At 38.5% G+C, this 19,637-nt stretch overlaps 1 protein-coding gene across 1 annotated transcript in view; it reads left to right on the forward strand.

Annotated features, from left to right (window-relative positions):
• Positions 1-19,637, forward strand: part of COL28A1 (collagen type XXVIII alpha 1 chain) — a 144,916-nt gene that overhangs the window by 35,865 nt on the left and 89,414 nt on the right. Inside the window, exons 11-15 of the mRNA XM_054726173.1 lie at positions 5,397-5,465; positions 6,560-6,628; positions 11,816-11,884; positions 14,592-14,660; positions 17,621-17,689. Of these exons, the coding sequence (XP_054582148.1) occupies positions 5,397-5,465; positions 6,560-6,628; positions 11,816-11,884; positions 14,592-14,660; positions 17,621-17,689 (345 nt within the window). The remainder of the gene's footprint in view (positions 1-5,396; positions 5,466-6,559; positions 6,629-11,815; positions 11,885-14,591; positions 14,661-17,620; positions 17,690-19,637) is intronic.

Below are 19,637 nucleotides of genomic sequence, written 5' to 3' on the forward strand. Positions count from 1 at the left end.
TTCTAACAATATGCCTCTTCTTACTGAGTCAGGATTGACTAGGAAAACGCAGAGGTAAGAACATCCCAGATAGATAAAATAGTACGTGCAAAGATCCTGTGGCAGAAAGGAACATGGCAAGTACAAGGAACTACAAAGGTTCGTGCTGCTAGGGTGGCATGTGATGAAGCAATTAATAATAACAGATGGGACTGGAAAGGCCACAGGACCATATTGTACAGGAGTCCACAAGCCTTGCAAGGAGCACTGCCTTTACCCCAGAGGGAAGGGAAAGGCTTTGAAGGGTTTTACTCAGATTAAAATGAAAATGAACACGAAAAGATTGCTCTGGCAGGAACGTGGGGGAGGAGGAAGAAATTAGAATGTGCTGAAATGGACACATGGAGAGTACTAAGGGATTAGTTGTAATCTGAGCAAAAGATCATATTAACTTGGGGTAGACTGTAGAAATATGATAGAGAATCAAAGAGATGGATGGATTTGAGAGAGACTTAGGAGGCATCTTGATAGGCACTGGTGATGCATTGCACACAGTGGATAACAGAGTGCGAGATGCCCAGAATGACTCCTAGGCTCTCGCTTGACCCCTGCAGGGATTGGGGTGCCCTTTCCTGAGACAGAGAATGCTGGGAGATGAGAAGGTCTGCAAGTGGAAGATTATGAATTAGTCTTTGGAAATATGAGTTCCTTTTAAAGTTCTCTTTTTCCCAACTTCCTTTACACTGTTTTTGTTATTGTTGTTGTTTTGTTGTTGTTTTTTGTGTGTGTTTTTTTGGTCAGCTCCCATTTCTTTTTCTTGGCCACTGCCTCCCCCAACTTCCCACAAGGCATCTCTATGTGCTTCCACGCCCACATCACCTAAATGTTGGTACTCTCCGTGGTTCTGACCTGAACCTCCAGCCTCTTTAATCACTCTAACCCTGTGCTGTCCAATACAATGGCGATATGTGGCTACTGGGCACTTGAAATGTGGCTCAAGCAAATTAGGATTGCCATAAGTGTTAAATACACATTGGATTTCAAAGACATAACATTAAAAATAATGAAAATTAAATAATAAGATTTTTTATATTGATTACGAGAGGCCCGGTGCACAAAATTCTTGCACTGGTTGGGGGGGGGGTGTTTCCCTCAGCCTGGCCTGAACCCTCTCACAGTCTGGGACCCCTAGAAGGATGTCTGCCTGCTGGTTTAGGCCCACTACCCACGGGAATTGGGCTTAAGCCGGCAGTCAGACATCCCTCTCGCAGTCTGGGACCCCTCTCTCCTTACTGCCCACCTGCTTGCTGCTCCTTAGGGCTGCCATGGAGGTGGGAGAGGCTCCCACCACCACTGCTGCACTTGCCAGCTATGAGCCCAGCTTCTGGCTGAGCGGTGCTCCCCCTGTGGAAAGGCACTGACCACCAGGGGGAAGCTCCTGCATTGAGTGTCTGCCCCCTGGTGGTCAGTGCACATCATAGCGACCGGTCGTTCTGGTCATTCTGCCTTACCGGTTGCTGAAATACTGGTCTGCAGGTCCTAGATTGAAATGCTAGCTCCTGATGAATATCAATTGAGTTTACACATATATATATTAAAGGCCCAGTGCACGAATTTCATGCAAGGGGCTTGGCCCTCAAAGCCCCAGCTGCCTCAACCCTCAGAACCCCGGCTGCCTTGGCCCTTGCAACCCCAGCTTCATCTGGAAGGTCGTCCGGACGGTTGTCCGGATCGTCATTCTGCTGTTCAGTCTTATTAGCATATTAGCTCTTTATTATATAGGATATAGATATGTTGAAAAGCTAATATTTGGGAAAGGTTGGGTTTAGTAAAATATGTTATTACTTTCTTAATGTGGCTTCTAGAAAATTCAGAATCACATGTGAGGCCCACTGTGTGCTTTCAGTGGCAGCATGGCTCCAGTAGTGTCCCTTTTATCACCTCATTCCTCTCCTCTTGAGCCCACAGAAGTGCTTACTGCCCCCAGAACACTTTAAATCATTTTATGTCTCATATGCTTTCCTTTTCCTGAACTTTTGTTCCTCTCCTTTCCTACCAAATGAGATATGATTCCTACTTCTTTGTTCAGAGCACATATCACCTCTCCCAAATGAAATTGTCCTACTTCCTTAAGGCAGAATTAAACATTTCTGCCTTGGAGTTGTACATGCTCTGTTAGTATCTTTATTATACCTAATTTACATGCGTGTATCTTGTTTTATGTTCATTTTTCTGTCCAGCCAGATTGTAAGTGTCTGAAAGTGCAGGTGTGATCTGATTTATGTCTGTAATTATGTAACCGGTACTCAGCATCAGTTTGGTGTGCAAGGAAAGCCTGATGAATAACAATTGAGTCTACACATATTAAACAGCTACCATGTGATAGTTATGACTTAGATGTCTTACAGACAATATCTTGAATCCTCTCAATAACCCTGTAAGGAAGATATAATTATCTTCATTTTGCATATGAGGATCTTATGAAAACTTGAACTGTTAGTAAATTATAGACCTAGGATTCAACTGCAGTGAATGACTCCAAAGCTATAGTTTTTCCTGTGATTTCATACATGCTGAAAAATAGATTAAAATGTAGAAATTATATTCCTATACTATAATGTGAAAAAATACCTATTTCCTAGGGTTGTTAGAAGATTAAATGAAATAATGTATATACTAGTAAAGTGTCAGGGCAGTGCTTGGAAATAGCTGGTTTAATTAATGATTGGCTTCCTTCAATCCTGAGGCCCTTAGTATAGAGGTCCTTAATTTCTGATGAGGACCAAAGTGGTCTACCTAACTTCTGTGATGCCCCTACACATGCTCACACACATTCATGCTCATATGGAGGTCACGAGAAATAGCCCCTCTGGGGACCACAACTTTTACCCAGTTCTCTTTGTACATGCCTCTGATGGTTAAAGAAAGTGAAGTAGAGAAATAATAAGTAATTCTTGGGGCATTCAATCTGTGTGTGTGTGTGTGTGTGTGTGTGTGTGTGTGTGTCCGTGTGTGTGTCCTTGTGTTTGCTGGTGAGGGTTGGGGTTGGTGAGGGTTGGGGTAAGAATAAAAGCAGAAAAGCAATCAAGTCTGGAGTCTTACTAGGGCTATACTGCCTTGGCAAATTCCCAGAAAATCATTCCAAGTAGAATGCCAACTCTCCTCTTCTTGCTCTGCCTCACCCAGCTATGGTGCTTTACAATCAGGACCATTTTTTTTAAAGCACCTCAGGAATCTTTGTAGTAAAGGGAAAAGGGAAGTATGAAAAGGTAAATACTGATATTCATTGTAGGGAAATACTGCTCTGCAGGTCCTAGGTTGAAATGCTAGCTCCTGATGAATCTCAATTGAGTTTATACATATTAAACAGCTACCATGTCACTGGTGAAGTGAAATGTGAATATATGTTCGTATGGGGCTGTCTGTGTTCAGGTAAGGGAAAATAATCCCTTTGTAAGCTTCAGATCCTCGTAATTTTCCCCAAAAAGCAATATTAAGAGATTTCTGTTACTACTGGTAGTTGACTAAGGCTAAAGGGGATTACTTCTCCTCTTGATTCTCCTGATGTACACATTTCAAGGTAACAACTGAACCGATGCCTTGTGCATAGCCAGAGGAAACTTTTGTTTGTTTTAGATCAAACATATAGGCAAGTACTAAGTAGGATATATATATTCTCTTCCAAATATATAATATGTATTACATATACAATATTTAAGAACCTTCTGACCCATAACAGGTCCAAATTACATTAAAAAAAGGATAAGGAATAAATAGAATAAGGAAACTTAGGGCTTATTATTACTATCATTATCATTTTAATGGTGTGTTTACCTCTCAAACTAGTCCTTTGAGTTGAGAGACTATGTCTTAAACATCTCTGTATTTACTTTGTTACCTTCCACATAGCAAGTAGTTGGTGTTCATTTACTGAATAACGGAGAGTCACCATGTGCAGTATAATTGCAAGGAGATTCCAACTTGGGTGCACAGCATGAGAAGTTGTAAGGAAAAGGTTCTTTGAAGTGAAAACTTGGATTCCTTAGGAAATAAAATCGTCTCTAGGAGCTAAATCAAACTTTAAGAGAACAACTTCAAGTTTAGGGATAAGTTTTAGTCTGATATTATATAGAGAGAAATTCCATGGCCAAGAACATGTCAAAATAACAATGGCAATTGCCTGGCTGCTCCAGAAAATTTGATCGATATAGACAAATAAGCGCAAACTTGAATTTGAAAGTGGGAAATTGAAGTTGATTTACCTGCCAGACTGACTTTTCCTCAAAAGAATGAACAGAAGGTACTTTTAAATTCAACCCACTCAAATGCCAAAGCGTCAGAAACTCTCACAATCAACTGATTCTGAGGTAAGCTCTCTGGGACTGAGGTTCTTCGCTTGTGCATTGTATGAGCTTGATGTTCTCATTCAGTTCTATAAGGACTGAATTCGATGCCAGGCCTGCTACATGGTAGACAGCAATCATTGAAAATGTTCTGGCTTCTAGTAACAGACATCTTGACTAATAGTGACTTGAATCATAAGCACTCTTTTTGTTGAGTAAACAGAATGGTTGAAGGTAGGTAGTCCAGGGTGGCCAGCTTAGTAAGGTTCTTGAGGAGTCAGGCAGGCTCTTTGAAGTTTTTTCTGCATCATCTTCATCATCTGAGAGATCGTTGCCTCCTGGCTATAAAGATAGCTAGTACAGCTCCAAGTAGGGAAGAAGCGTCAGAGGAAATGGTTTCTCTTTGCATTTGGTAGGATCCCTACACTTGTCAGAACTCAGCCAATCAACCAACCTAGACTAACCAGTGGCAAAGGAAAAGGAAAGTTTAGACTTGCATTGGACCGATTATCATTCATCCTACACCCCTGATGGCAAAGAATAGTTGCCCAAGACATGAACAGCTCAGAGTTCTAACAGCAGGGAAGGAAAGAGCAGAGAGGATGGATATTGTGTAGAAAATAAAATGTGTCTGCCAGAAACACTTAATAAAGATTTATTGAATGTAAAAGTGAGGCTGCATTATGACTTTCATAGATCCTAAAAACTTTGCTTTTGTGGGTTTATTCCTCAAAAAAAAGTAAAAATAGTGTTTTAGAATCGTGTTAACATAGAGACACATAAAATCGAGACTGAAATCATTGTTATGTATTCGTTCTTATGTTTAATTCTGATTTTATAAATAAAAATTGAAACATTTTTGTTGGCCCTAAATCATGTTTCTACTATGCCCAGTGGATCATCCCACCCTGGGTTTACGTTGTGTTTTCAACTGACTTAGAAACACTAGAGGGCAGGGACTGTGAACTAGGTGTCATTATTGCCCTCAAAGCCCCTATCACATCACTATGGATCTAAGAGCTGCTCAACAAATATTACCGAACTGAGCAAACATATCACCATTTCTTCCTCTAGGGTGAGCCAGGTCCTCCTGGTCCTTATGGTCCTCCAGGAGCCCCTGGTATTGGACACCAAGGTATTAAGGTAAGGATCCGTGTCTCTTTGCCCACTGATGATTTTTGAATTTATTGTAGGGGTTGGGGGAGCTGTGATTTAAACTCTGCTCAGCCTTGCCCTCACAGGCACCAGGAGGCTGCTTGCAGAAGTTACGGTGTCCAGTCTGGATGCTTGGACACTGAGTGCTGTGGTCAGGGTCAGTTACCACAAGAACCACCAATGTATTTTGTTATTTGGTTGGAGGGAAAATTTGCTAGTCTCCAGATACCCACTCTCTTGCCAGTGTACATCATGTTCTGTGGATTTTTTGTGGACTTGAAATGTTAACATGCAAAATGTTACTGGGATGTGAAATACCTTAATATATAAACTACCACCTGCTCACAACAAATAAGCCGACAGGGGCAGAAACCAGAAGAACCATGACACCGAAAAGTATGTTGTCAGGAAGGTTAGTAGGGGACTAGAAGGGACTCGAACACCAGCACTCTGTGTCCTCTGCATCCTGCAGGATTAATAGAGTTTATTTTAAATGGATTTTCTCTGTCATTGGGACAAAAAGATGCTGATGCAGGACTAAAACAGAGAGCAGTACAAAACAGTGCACTTTGAATGCAAACAGTGACACCATGGATGGCGCGTACACAATAGCACTTGAGACTTCAGGGGAGGTGGAGTTTATGTCGGTGGAGTTATTGGAGAAGGGTTCTGAAGGAGATCAAGTGTGAAACGGAACTGAGAGGAGAGGTGACCTGGGGGAGAGTGGGGATGGGGGAGGGCAGCATGCCAGGATGGTGGGGAAGGGGCAGGAGCAGCATGAGCATTGCCAGCGTGTCATCTCAGTCACCAAAAGGCGTCACGCACAGTGCATCCTGCCAATGGTTTCTGAAAGCGGAACGTGCCCTATTGCATTTAGACAAGAAGGGATGCTGAACATTTTAGGGTAATTTGTTCACTTAAATTCAAGCCAGGCCTCCTCCTCCAGATTATTTTTTATCTTTTTGAATGAGAAAAGTTTGACTGTTTTGCTATTTATCTTCGTTGAAATCTTGCGAGTGTTTTGTGCTGTTTCTTCTTTATGTAAAAGCTCAAACTTTCATTGGAGTATTTCTTTCTCTTAGGGGGAGAGAGGCCAGGAAGGAAGAACAGGGGCTCCAGGACCGATTGGCGTTGGTGAACCAGGCCAGCCAGTAAGTAGCCAGAAATTCTAGATGGAGTAGGAAGGACAAATATAGTTCATACGTGCTCCCTCTGGCTAGAAAAGTGGTTCAATTAATGCATCTTGTATCTTTTGGACAAACAAATAATAGTAAATATGCAAGAACCAGATACAAGGCTCATTTTTCATAATTAAAATAGGGAAGTCCGAGCACACGCACACACACCCATACACATATGCACATACATACAAGGTGGGGCAAAAGTAGGCTTACAGTAGTTCATATGGAAGATAATACAATGATTAATAAGTAATAATACAAGAATAAACTATTTTGCATACTCAAACTGTAAACCTACTTTTGCCCCACTCTGTATGTATAGATATGTACAACTGTTCTCTCTTACTGTAATAGCTTACAAGATTAGTCAGCTTGTTCAACAATTATGTGTCAAAATTTCCTAGGAGATACAAGAACTCGATTCAGTCCTAATGCCTTTAATTTACTTTCCTAAAACCATGAGAAACTCACCAACAATGAGGACTTTGCTCATTACCTAATCCGTGAGTGTACTCTAAAGCTGGTATGAAGGATGGTAGACAGGCCAGACCTGTGTTATTTGCAATCTCTACCTCATGTTACTTTGAAGTTTCCTATTGTTGGAAAAGAAAAATAATACTTCTATCAAAAGAGATCTAAAGAGGAAATGAATAAAACATGACCATTCTAGCATAAAAAGCTCCTTAACTTTTCAAGTAATCCTTCCCCTAGGAAAGAACAGTGGCTGACTCACTGGGGTACAAATGAAAACATGGTTGGTGTCCCAATTTGGTTTCGCATTGCATAGCTCCTCGCGTGTAAGTAGTAACAGGAACGTGCTTCCGGGCTGTAGGCTGTGAGTGGAATGGGAGCATAATGTCTGAGGGGTTGGCTTTTCACTAATGTCTGTGCACATTCAAAAAGAACACATCTCATAGAGGACAGGTACACTGCACTGATTATCTAGAGACCAGTGGTCAAGTCTCAGTTTCTGCTAACAAGGTAGTGCCCTTAAAGGTAACCCCCCGAGAGAGAAGGAATCAGCTTTCTTGCAGACGCTGCTGGTTCTTCACTGGAGAGGCTGCAAATGTAGAAAACTGGAGGGCCATCAGCTAGAAAGAAAGACACAGGCTCATGTAGATCGCCATGTGTCCTGGGAGTACAGCAGAGAATCTGGGCTTAAAAATAAAACTGGGATAAGCAAGAATTTTTCATAGTAATCTCAATAAGTGGGAATAAAAATTAGCTACATAAATACATTTTTAAAAAATGAGCTGCTAAAAAATAACAGAGAAGGATTTAGTAAATTTCTACCAGATAGACAAATCTTAACATTTTGCTACACTTGTTTTAGACTTTCTTGCAAAGACAAAAAACATTGTAGGTACAGACAAGTTTACGTAATCTCTTCCATAAAATAGAAGAGGAAAGAACACTTCCTAACTTATTTTACGAGGCCAGTTTTTCCCCAATACCAACACAAGACAATGACAACACATAAAAAGAAAGCTATAGAACAATATCCCTCAGGAACACAGAAACAAACATCCTAACAAAATATTGACAAGTAGAATTCAGCAATATATAAAAAGAATTATACAGCAGCATCATATGGGGTTCATTCCTAGATGCAAGACTGATTTAATAATTGAAAAGTAATCATTACAATACATTTTGCTAATAGGCTAAAAATTACATGATCATATAAAAAAAGAAATAGGAAAGCATTCAACAAAATTTTAAATTCAAAACCCTCATAAGCCCTGATAAAAACTCTCAGAAACTAGGAATAAAAGGGAACATATGCTCTACAAAAAACTACAGATAACATATATTCAATGGTGAAATGGTAAAACCAAAAGCAAGAGAAAGATTTCTGCTTTCACCAATCTTATTCAATGTAGTATTAGAAGTCCTAGCCAGAACAATAGGCAAGAAGAGGAAATAAAAGGCATAGATTTCAAAAAGAACTAAAGCTGTCCCTATTTGCAGATGACATAATGGTCTTCATAGACAAACCCCAGAAATCTATACCAAACATCCTAGAACTAATAATTGAACTAATAATTGAGGTCATGGGATACAAGCTGAACATACAAAATCAATTTTATTTCTATATTCTAGTAACAAATACAGAAACTACCAACTTTAATTTTTGATTATCACTTGTTTTATGCTGGTCTCAGAGATAACTGATTCATGAAAGATAAATTGATTCAGAATCTCAGATGACCTGTTTGTTTAATGTGTAAGGTTATTTCAAGCGCTATCAGTAAAAGATAAATACTCCCTGAAGTAGAATTGTAATTACTTTGAAGTTAAAAATAAAGTACATGGCATGTGTGACTAGTATAGACAATTATTATTATTATTTAATATATTTATCTTTAATGCTTGCAATGTATATTATAGCCCCTTTGTTGATTGTCCACACTATTTAGATTATTAAGGAAAGTAAGAAAATAATGGATAATTACACTTTATCTTGCTAATGTCTCAAAGCATTTCAACTGACCAGACTGTGTTAACCGATAATTATGTTCCTCCATTATATTTTTTCATTAGACACCAAATAAGTATGCCACAGTTGTAATTTATTTTCATGGCCTTTGAAAAGGATACTGAGTTTTTTATGGAAGCATTTCTGTCCTTTAAAAATGATCCATTGGTGCTGTCTTAATAAATTAAAAATATAGTTAATCTAACCCAGTATCTGCTCTTTCTCGTCTGAGGTTAACAATCATCTCCTATCCTGACCGCTCCACTAGAAAACTTGAGAATGTAGTGGTGGCATGGAATACTACCCTGGCGGTCTGCAGTAACTGAACCTTGGCTCTCTATATTTTTAAAGGCTCCTAAGTGATTGCTCACCAGCATTCGCTTTCTTTTCTCAGCAGTTTGGAACACATGGCTCCTAAAAGAAGCCATTGTTTTCACTTCCACCTTAGCTAATGTATTCTAGAAATGCGGAGTCAGAATGGCCCACGTTTGTTCTGTGCAGCATGCCTCTCTGGATACTTAATGTCACCCATTCACACTGAGACTACCTTCTTTCTCAACATGTCCATAAAAGGACAGTCTTAGCAACTGCAAGACTCGAGGAAAATCATTTTGATAGTGGTAGCAGATATTTATTGAGTGCTTCATTTGTAAAAGCTTTAAATCTGCCTGACTTAGTCCTGACCTTAATACTGAGGTTGAGGTAGGTACTGTTGCTACCACCGTTGGGATGAGTTTGCTGAGCTCTAGAGAGAGGAACGTATTTGTGTAAGGTCACACTGCCAATGCTACGCAGCAGAGCTGGCACTTGGACCTCAGTCCAAAGGATGCCAGAATCTGCTTTTAATTATCATGCAAGACTCTAAACTCCAGGAGACAGAAAGCAGGTTGGTCTGCTCCTCTTAGAACCTAGCATGGAGCCTCACACGGGTTAGGCATTTCGTACACATTTGTTGAATGAATGAAAAAAGAAAAAAAAGGAATAAACTGGAAAATAGACTTATTTAGCATTTAATGTACATTGTGTTATTTTTATATGTCATATCATTGGGGAAAATAATTGGTCAATATATTTTCTTGTTATAGTGTATGATGTTAGTTTACAATCCAGTTTTCATGTCATCTTTATTTTCCCCTAGTGAATTTCTCTAATATTAGAATAATCTGTCATGAATATTCATGCTTTGATTAAGGGTTTGGATTGTTAAAAACTAGGTTTTCCCATAAACATAGTCTTTTAAATGGAATTAAATGTTAGCTTTTTATGTTAATTAAAGTCTTTACTAAATTGGAAAGAAGATACTAAAGAAGACTGTCCTTTTAAAAATATATCATACTAGGGGAGAAAAAACCCCATCCGGCGTGGCTCAGTGGTTGAAAGTCGACCTATGAACCAGGAGGTCATGGTTCAATTCCCGGTCAGGACATATGCCCCAGTTGCAAGCTTTATCCCCAATGTGGGGTGTACAGGAGGCAGCCAATCAATGATTCTCTCTCTTTCTCTCTCTCTCTCTCCCCCCTTCTCCCTTCCTCTCTGAAATTAATAAAAAAATATTTACAAAAAAGAAAAAAACAAACACTGATACACAGTTCTTATAAGCTTTGCTGTAAGCTTTTTTTCTTTCAAATCCATAACGGTGCTCAGTCACTGATTAACATAATGCTCCATCCTGGTTCTGCTTCCAGGCTTGACCAGAAAGCATCTCTTAAATGACCCTGGATGACTGCGTATCCAGCCCCAAGGTCATTCAGAGGAGCTCTTATTCTGTCTCAGGTTTACTTCCCTGGCAAGTGAGCCCTCATTATCTTTTTAGACTCATTCAAGGGAAAGCTCCAGTCTGTTGTTAGTCCCCGTTCTACTTTTTGGCCTGCTGGCCAAGAAGACTTAGTGGGAAAATGTGTAGCCTTTTAAAATTCCTGGTGTTTAAGTGAATACATTACTGTTGTTTTTTATTATTCGGTGAGTACCTTTCTAGCCAGTCCACTTCAATACCTGAAACTGTCGTTTTTCTATCCTTATGTGAGAAGTTCTCACCTTTCCTAATGCCTTTCCGAGCAACTGTCACATAGACTTCTTAATTTTAATCATTGAGATTGAAAATCATGCTTCCCTTGATCCAGGTTTCTATGTACACATAAATCTCCAGTGGATTCAACTAGTTCTTGAAAGATTTCAAGTTTGGGTCCAAATTTATGAGGATAGAAATTAAAACACATGTAAACAGAATTCAGTATTTTAACCAGCTGTGCAGTGATTTCTTCACAGCCCCCCCACGCCCCATAATTCAACTCTGAAATTACTCTGCATTCATCTCTAGCCATGCAGTCCTCGAAGTTAGCCTTTCCTCATAAGGTTTATTTTCTGTACCTTATTCTGACACATCACTTAATTTCCATTTCCCACTAATTTGAGGACACCAGAATAGATAATCATATGCCAACCAAGAGGAACAAGTATTTAATACCATGGGAATATTATTCTTCACAACTCTATAATTCTCCTGATTACCATGAAGCTTACTAAAAGGGTTCTTACTAATGACTTCGATAGGACGATATCATGCCCATGTGAACTGAAATATAACCATTTTCTTTCCCTTTCCTCTCCTACCTTCCTTTCCCCTCCTCCCATTATCCTTTCTCTCTTCTTTATTCTTCATTCCCTTTTATCCCAACCAGGGTCCCCGTGGTCCCGAGGGAGTGCCAGGAGAGAGGGGCTTACCGGGAGAAGGCTTCCCAGGACCAAAGGTAACAATACCTTCTGTACCAGGAAAAGTGCTTTGTCTCGCATGGTCATGAATTACACATTTTAAAAACTGTGTCCAATTATCAGAAGTCAAGTATTTTTCTTATTATAGTGTGTGACCAACTTCACCCTATTAAATGAAGGAATATGTAATTTCCCCTTACCATGAAACAACAGTGAATTTTGCAATCATAAATGAGACGTTGATAGACTTCTACTTTATGTAATGATTGCATATGAAATTAGAAAAGTCTCTTGGACTGGAGTCATTAAAGCACAGTGATAGCCTCTTTATGCCCAGTAGTTGAGTTATAGCGTGTAGCTATGACAAAGCTTTACTCTCAGCTTTGTTGTGTGAAACACAGATAAGAAACCAATTTGTAACAGCATTGCCTTTAGTATAATAAAAAAGAAATTAGCTTATTGCTATAAGGAGCAAAATGGCATGAAAGACCAATCTTTTACCTGGCAATTGAGAATTTAAATGTCTCCACGGCTTCCCATATATAATTCTTAGAGCTCAAGTTCCTCTAGACAAGGGGCTAGCAAACTTTTTCTTTCAAGATCAGGCAGTGAATGTTTTAGGCTTTGTGAACCATATGGTATCTGTTGCATCTACTTAACTCTGCTGTTGTAGCATGCAAGCAGCCATAAACAATGTAGTTTAAATGAATGAGTGTGGCTGTGTTCCAGGAAAGCTATATTTTACAAAACACAGGCAGAGGGCTGGAGTTGGCCATTGGGCTTCAGTTTGCTGATCCCTTGTCTAGGCTGTTTACTCAAAATCTATGGCACCTTTGCCAAAGGCCACATGGGAAATGATTTTCCAAGATACTTTGGGCAGCATCAACAAAATTTCAGAGTAAGTAAGGATAAATTTTGGAGTCTTTTTCCTTCTTTTCTAAAGCCTTTCCCCCAAACACATGTGCATGCATACACACACTGCCCACAGCGAAGCACACACTCTTTTCTAAGCGACCAAGACCTTCCACGGTATTCAGTCAGGTCCCTAAGTTCTGACCTTCTCAGTACAGCTGCATGCTCTAGAACTACATCTCATTCTTAGCCTCTCCCGACATGATCTATGAGGAAACCATATCTCAGCTAGAGTGAAATTAGTTGGCTACAACAAATAATTCATACTAAGTTTTGGGTTGAATTTTCAGTGAGGCCCCTTTTAACCAACACATTTTAACTTGTCATAATAAATGGAAATGATATGTTAGATCAAGGGGACTTTAGTAATGTCCTTGACTAACCAAAATGTCACTATCAGATACAGAGGCTAGCAATTTAGCACTACATTTCAGAATGATTTATAATACATAGTTTCTTGAATTATTTTTTGTTATATAGTAAATTTTTTATATATGTGTAGCCCAAACAACCTGGAAAATTTAAATAGCCAGAATTATTTCTCTTTATAATCTGTTTCCCGCCCCCCCCCCCCCACTATCTTTATATATAAAAGCCTAAGTGACTGGCCAGTAGCTATGATGCGCACTGACCACCAGGGGGAAGATGCTCAACACAGGAGCTGCCAAGCTGTGGTGACTTGGGAGCTGCAGTTCTCGGGTGACATACCCAGAACCAGAGAGGAGGGAGCCTGATTCTGGGGTGCGTCACCCGAGAACCACCCTCTCGCAAATTGGGACCTCTCAGGGGATGTTGGAGAGCTGGTTTTGGCCCAATCCCCACAGGCCAGGCCCAAGGACCCCAGGGCATCTAGTAAAGAAATAAATGAGATATAAATATGTGAAACACTAAGAAACATACAGGAGGGCATTGTCTTAGTGACATGTTCAACTGCATGATATAAAGATACACTCTTGCTCATAGTAACCCACACAGTGTATTGCCCTCTATCTCATCAAACAAATAATTCACCATATTCAGTGTTGTTTTAGGGTCAGCTGTATGTAAATTAGGTACTGTGGAAATGACCAGAAGAACCCACTTTTCAGACTACTTTATTCCCCAATCAGCAGGGCCAAAGGGAGTTTTCTATATGTGCTACTTGGGGCTGCTTGCCATGTTGTAGGACTTAAGTGATTATACCATGAATACATAGAGACACAAAGGATATTTTCCTTTTTTCTACGTTTCTTGCAAATGTCCTTTGATTTATTCACAATTCAAATAAATTCATCAGATGAATACTATTTTTGATTGCTTATATGGTTTATTTTTCATACCAATGCAGTGTGATGACTTCATTGATATTACATTACACAGGTCATGTGATTAAATCCAAGAAGATTTTACATTAATTATCTTAAAACTAAATTTTCAATGAATGTGTATAAATTGTGATATAAGACATTTAATAAATAATTTAACCAGAGCAAGTATTAGTTCATATACTAATGTGAGGGACACATTTCCATTGTGTGATGGGTATAGTTGCAGCAATGTTGAGGAGATGGAGGACTGACTCAGTGAGTTGTACTCTGTGACTGATTAGGTCCTTCATCCCCAGATATTTCTGACTATTTTGGGAATAGAGCTATTTTCCAACTTTTGCGATACTTCATATGTGTTTTGTTTGGACAGAGTACTTCCTATTTAAGAGTTAAGACTAATTTTTTTTTGCCAGTTACAAATCTTGGCGTCAGTTAGAATTACCCAGTTGCAGTGAGCTGTAAATTTGGTTGCTTTGAATGCTTTAACTGTTTTATTAGTGCACTGATGTCTCTCATATATTTTCAGGGTGAAAAAGGTTCTGAAGGTCCAATTGGCCCACAAGGACTACAAGGCCTGTCAATCAAAGGGGACAAGGTAACACATATAGGATATAGGATGGAAGAGATGCCTGTAAAATTGTTTTTAAAATTTTTCATTAATGTATATACATTTATGAACTGTATACAACCTGACAATCACACCACACAGGTGTCAACTTAGTTGTAAATCAAGTATATGCAAGGTATATTATTGTAGAGATGAATTATTACCTGGAAATTCCCATATTATATATTTATAGTAATGTCCCATTTATTTGGGTTCTGACTTCCAGTATCCCTATCATCAGCCAAGCAGCTTTGAAGCTAAACATTAGCAGAATAGACCTCTACTTCATAAAGAAAATAGCTGTTGAAGCATGACTTGACCTCATTATAGAAGCAATATCCACCCTTAGGCATCCACTAAAAAATATTACCTTAAAAGGAGTCTGAAAGAAGATAACTCATTTAAGAAAACTAGCATTGATGTCCTCCAGCAAGGACCGACAGGAATCCACCTATAATTGAGCAAATTTAGGTTTATTGACTCTGCTGTGAAAGAGGACACGTACCGTGGGAACCGATCACAACTCAGTAAGATGAGAGATTTCTTTTCATAGAATTTGGGCTCATATATTAGGTGGCTTGGGTGAGTGTCTAAGAAAGTATGACTTGGCTCTGAACTGGATGCTCTCAGGAAGTGGGGGTAATTTTAAGTTTGGGCATTTTAATGAATCTTACCTAGGAGAGAAAGATGGAGCCAGGCTATTACAATTGGTAAAGAAGTAGCAGTTACTCATTTTAGTTGATATAGGAGAATGTTTGACCCCTTTTGAGGAATTTGGACATTGTTTATTTTTGTTTCTGTCTGTGCTCAGACATGACTATGGAGAGGTTTTGCTTCACCACACAGAATGGTCATGTCTGACACTGGTGTTCTGGAAAATTATGTTCAACACCACGGCCTACCTGCTATTGCCTTCTTCTTTCTCACTAGTTACTTGTTTTCTTTAAAATAGCTACAAATTATATCCAGATTAGAAGTAGGGGTGAGGCCAGTGATAGAAGCTACTGGAGGCTGATAAGGCCCTAAATACCATTGGGAAGGGAATGATGCCAAAGAATGGGAGATATAAAAATAAACAAAAAACAGAGACCTCATGTCAATTTGGAGTCATTTACCGTATATGTCAACCTCTAATCATATCATTATATTATATATTATATTAGAATAATGATTGATATTCAAGATTATCTTAAGTGTGTTTCAATCTTGAAGTACTTATTTCTTTTATTTTCTACTGGTAGCCATCTCTTCTGTGAATCTGTGTTTAAATAGCAGAGATAGTGGGAAATAGTGAGTTACACAAATTTTAGATGCAGTACAATTCTTGGTTGTAACTTCAGCTCTAAAAATACTCTAAAAATATGTAAGATGCTCTTTCTTCCTTTGGAGCAGTGAAAATTGAGTACAATAGAATAATTTTGTATGAGTTCAGTAAATTAACGTTTTTAGGTTTTATTGACATTGCATTTTTATTTTTATACCTGGAGCTCATGCAAAGAAAACACATGGAAATATCAGGACATTATCACAGAGTAATTACAAAGCCACCATCTGCTATTCTCTTACCAGATCAAACCGTCTTCTTTTTCTCTTCCCTCTTTCTTCCTTTTCTATCCTTTTATGTATATTAGATTCAGAGACTTGGTGCTTCTGTTTCAAGTGATAAGATAAATAGTCCTATGTTAAGGGCTCTCAAATATATAAATTGGTACAAAACAAGGAAGTAGTTTTGATATAGATATTTAAGTGTATATAGCAATGCACAGAAGAAGGTCTTTCTTTTGGGTTTGCTGAATACTTGCAGAATAGTGTTTATGAGTTGGGTTTTGTAGTCAGAGAGAGTAGACTTGAATCTTGCCGCTGAATGGGGTGTACTTAATCTCATCAGGAAAATGGGGATGCCTACCTTCAGAGGGTTGTTGTGAGGATTAAATGAGATACAGAATGAAAAGCATTTAGCACAATGCCTGCCACATGACCAGCAATCAAGTTACGAATCAGAATAATGCAGTTCTGAATTAGAACTGAACTCCATTACATTTTCCTTCCAGGGTACTTATTTAGACTGGGATTGATACGGAGTGAAACACTGAGGAGCGTATCCCGGGGCATATCTTAGTGACAGGCTCAACAGACTTTGTAATATATACAGTATAATCTAATGATGTACTTTTGTTCATAAAAATATATTTATTTAGCCCAGCATTGGCCAATTAAATGTGGGGCTGGCTGCCTGTTTTTGTAAATAAAGTATCATTAGAACACAGGTACACCTGTTAATGTATGTGGTATCTATGGCTGCTTTCACACTACCCAAGCAGCATTCATTAGTCACGAAAGAGACCTTATTATGCCCTCACCCATAAAATATTTGTTGAAAGACACAAAGAATGGATGAATGATATTCTTCTTAATAATAACATTTATTTTGTTTCCCAAATTTATTTCATGGAGGGGAGAGGTAAGGTTCTTTAATTATGTTGTGCTTAACTTAGAGAATTTCTTAATTTTCAAAATGCATTTTAATAAGATTAGGAGGGAAAAAGTATTTAGAGAAATTGACAATATTTTACTTCAATTTATTTCTCAGATTCTGTTTTCCTTGGATTCTATGAATTTTATATTTTTAAATATTTCTGTTATGAGCCTAACAGAAAGTGTTTGTGTCAGTATAATAACCATTCAGGAACTTTTGATTCTTGTGAGAAAAAAAATGACTGATAAATATAAACTGGTGCAAATTCTCACCAATTCAAACTAAAGAGTAAAACATAATTAACTATTTTGGCAAATTTGAACTAAACTGTTTAAAAGAAGTTTGCTAACTTTCCATGTTGAACTTTTTTAAGGATATAAAAATAGATTTGAATCCAACATAATTCCAGATTAGCAAAGTATGAAAGAATGAAGTTTCATTTTATTATATTTCTGATTTGTTTTCTATACAGGGGGACTTGGGACCAGTGGGACCCCAAGGACCAATGGGCATCCCCGGAATTGGGAGTCAAGGGGAACAGGTAATCAATGCTTTTGCCCTTCCCTGGCCCAATGCTGGAGTTTGTCGAAGGCCAGTCCTGCAAATGCCAATGAATGTACCTGATAGTTCAAATGCAATGAAATTCACATCCAAAGTGAATATAGGGAAGGATAAGATGGTTTGTAAGATCTTATTTAGTAGAACTTCCAAAACTTAAAAAATAGTGAATTTCTTGATGCTATAACTTTTAACCTTAAAACCGAATAAATAGGATAAGAGTTTTTGGATAATAGTTTGTATTTTCAATATCCCTTGGGAGCAATAGTTTATTTACCTGTAGCTTTGTGTGTTTATTCCGCCCCCCCCCCCCCCCCCCCCAACCCGCAGCTTTGTGAGTGATTAAATCACACTCTCTCCCAATGTCAGTACTGTAGTACTTCCACCCCCTAGCCATGAACCAATCTGAAAAAAATGTTAAATTTAAAACAAGGTCCAGAATCAGAGGTAACTACTTGATTTTAAGGGGCACCATTCCTGAATAGACACAAGCCACAAACAGTTTATAAATGGCACTTGGCCCCTGTTGGTCAGAAGAAAGAAAAGATCTCTTAGCTTGTCTTTCCATTCAGGACTAAAATTGCTTCCAAAATCTTCTGACCAGAACCACTGGGAAAGCTGGATAATCTTGTTAGATCTGAATAATATGAAGATAATATAACAGTCCTATCTAGAGTTCTTGTTGACCATACACTTTTACCTACATTATCTCATTTAATTAAGTAACCAATATACCCAAATTTATGCTGAACACCCTTCTGCTTAAAAAAAATGGCAAATCAGTTTGGTTAAAATTTAGAGTTAAGGTTTGAATTATTCTACTGCCTAGAGAATGAATAGTGCTTCTTTTACTTAGGATAGTGGGAGAAGAAAAAGATTTTTAAAATGAGATAATTCCAAAGTTTCTTGCTGACATTAATTCTGAGTTATTTCTAACTGTCTTCTAATGATGGAGTATATGTTTATTGTTGCTAATCCAAGCAACAGCAAAGTTGGACTTACTTCTTTTTCCATTTCCTTTTCCTTGGTAGAGGTCCTAGTGTAGTACATTAGGAGGATTAAGGTGCAAGAGAAGCCAAGATAAATCCGTAAATAAATGCTTAGAAAATAATTAAGAGCTGTACATTTTGCCTACATAGGAGTTGACTATGTGACCAGGCATTCTCCAGCTTTGTAGTTTATTTGTTTACCTTCTAATCCCAAAACTGGCGGGACAGTGCTGCCACATCCTGGGTCTCGTGGTGCTCCTGGTGCTGAGTCACCACCATCAGGCTGAAAAATGAGGTTCAAAGAAAGCCAAGTCTTTCCAGATGGCCTGGGAGTTCTGGACCTCCCACCTCCAGCTTCCTGCTGCCTTTAATATTGGTTCTTCCTGGAGGTTGTTTTCCTTTATCTTAAAAAAGCCCTCAGACCTTCTCGACCTCTTTGGTTTTCTCATCCCCTTCTGTTCTTTTCCAAGAGAAAACAATGTTAAAGGTAACAGGTCCACATGGAGCTGAGCCCTACTGGGTAGGAGATGGAATAGAATGTGCTATTTGAAAATTGCTCTGAGCAAGAAACAAATTTGTTTATCCTTTGAAGACAAGTGATCTAAACTCTACTTAAATTTAACCTTAATTCATGCAGTTATTCATTCTTCTTCTTATCCATAATTTAATATGTTTATCCATTGAATTCCTGTAATTATTAGATCTTTCTCTTTTTCTTATAGAAATGAATTTTCCCATGCATCTGTTTATGAGGGAACTTCTGTTCCATTTCCAGCAGTTAGCATATACTATCCCTCAAGTGGCCTGCAGATTTCAGTAAATATTTGCAGACTTGATAATATCAAATTTTTTATAAAATAAGTAACCATATATACATGTGTATGCACATATAGGCACATCCCTTGGAAATGTTTGGTTCCTTGTCCCATTGCATGCGACTTG

This window comes from Eptesicus fuscus, chromosome 14 (genome assembly GCF_027574615.1).
Source record: "Eptesicus fuscus isolate TK198812 chromosome 14, DD_ASM_mEF_20220401, whole genome shotgun sequence".
NCBI lineage: Eukaryota > Metazoa > Chordata > Mammalia > Chiroptera > Vespertilionidae > Eptesicus > Eptesicus fuscus.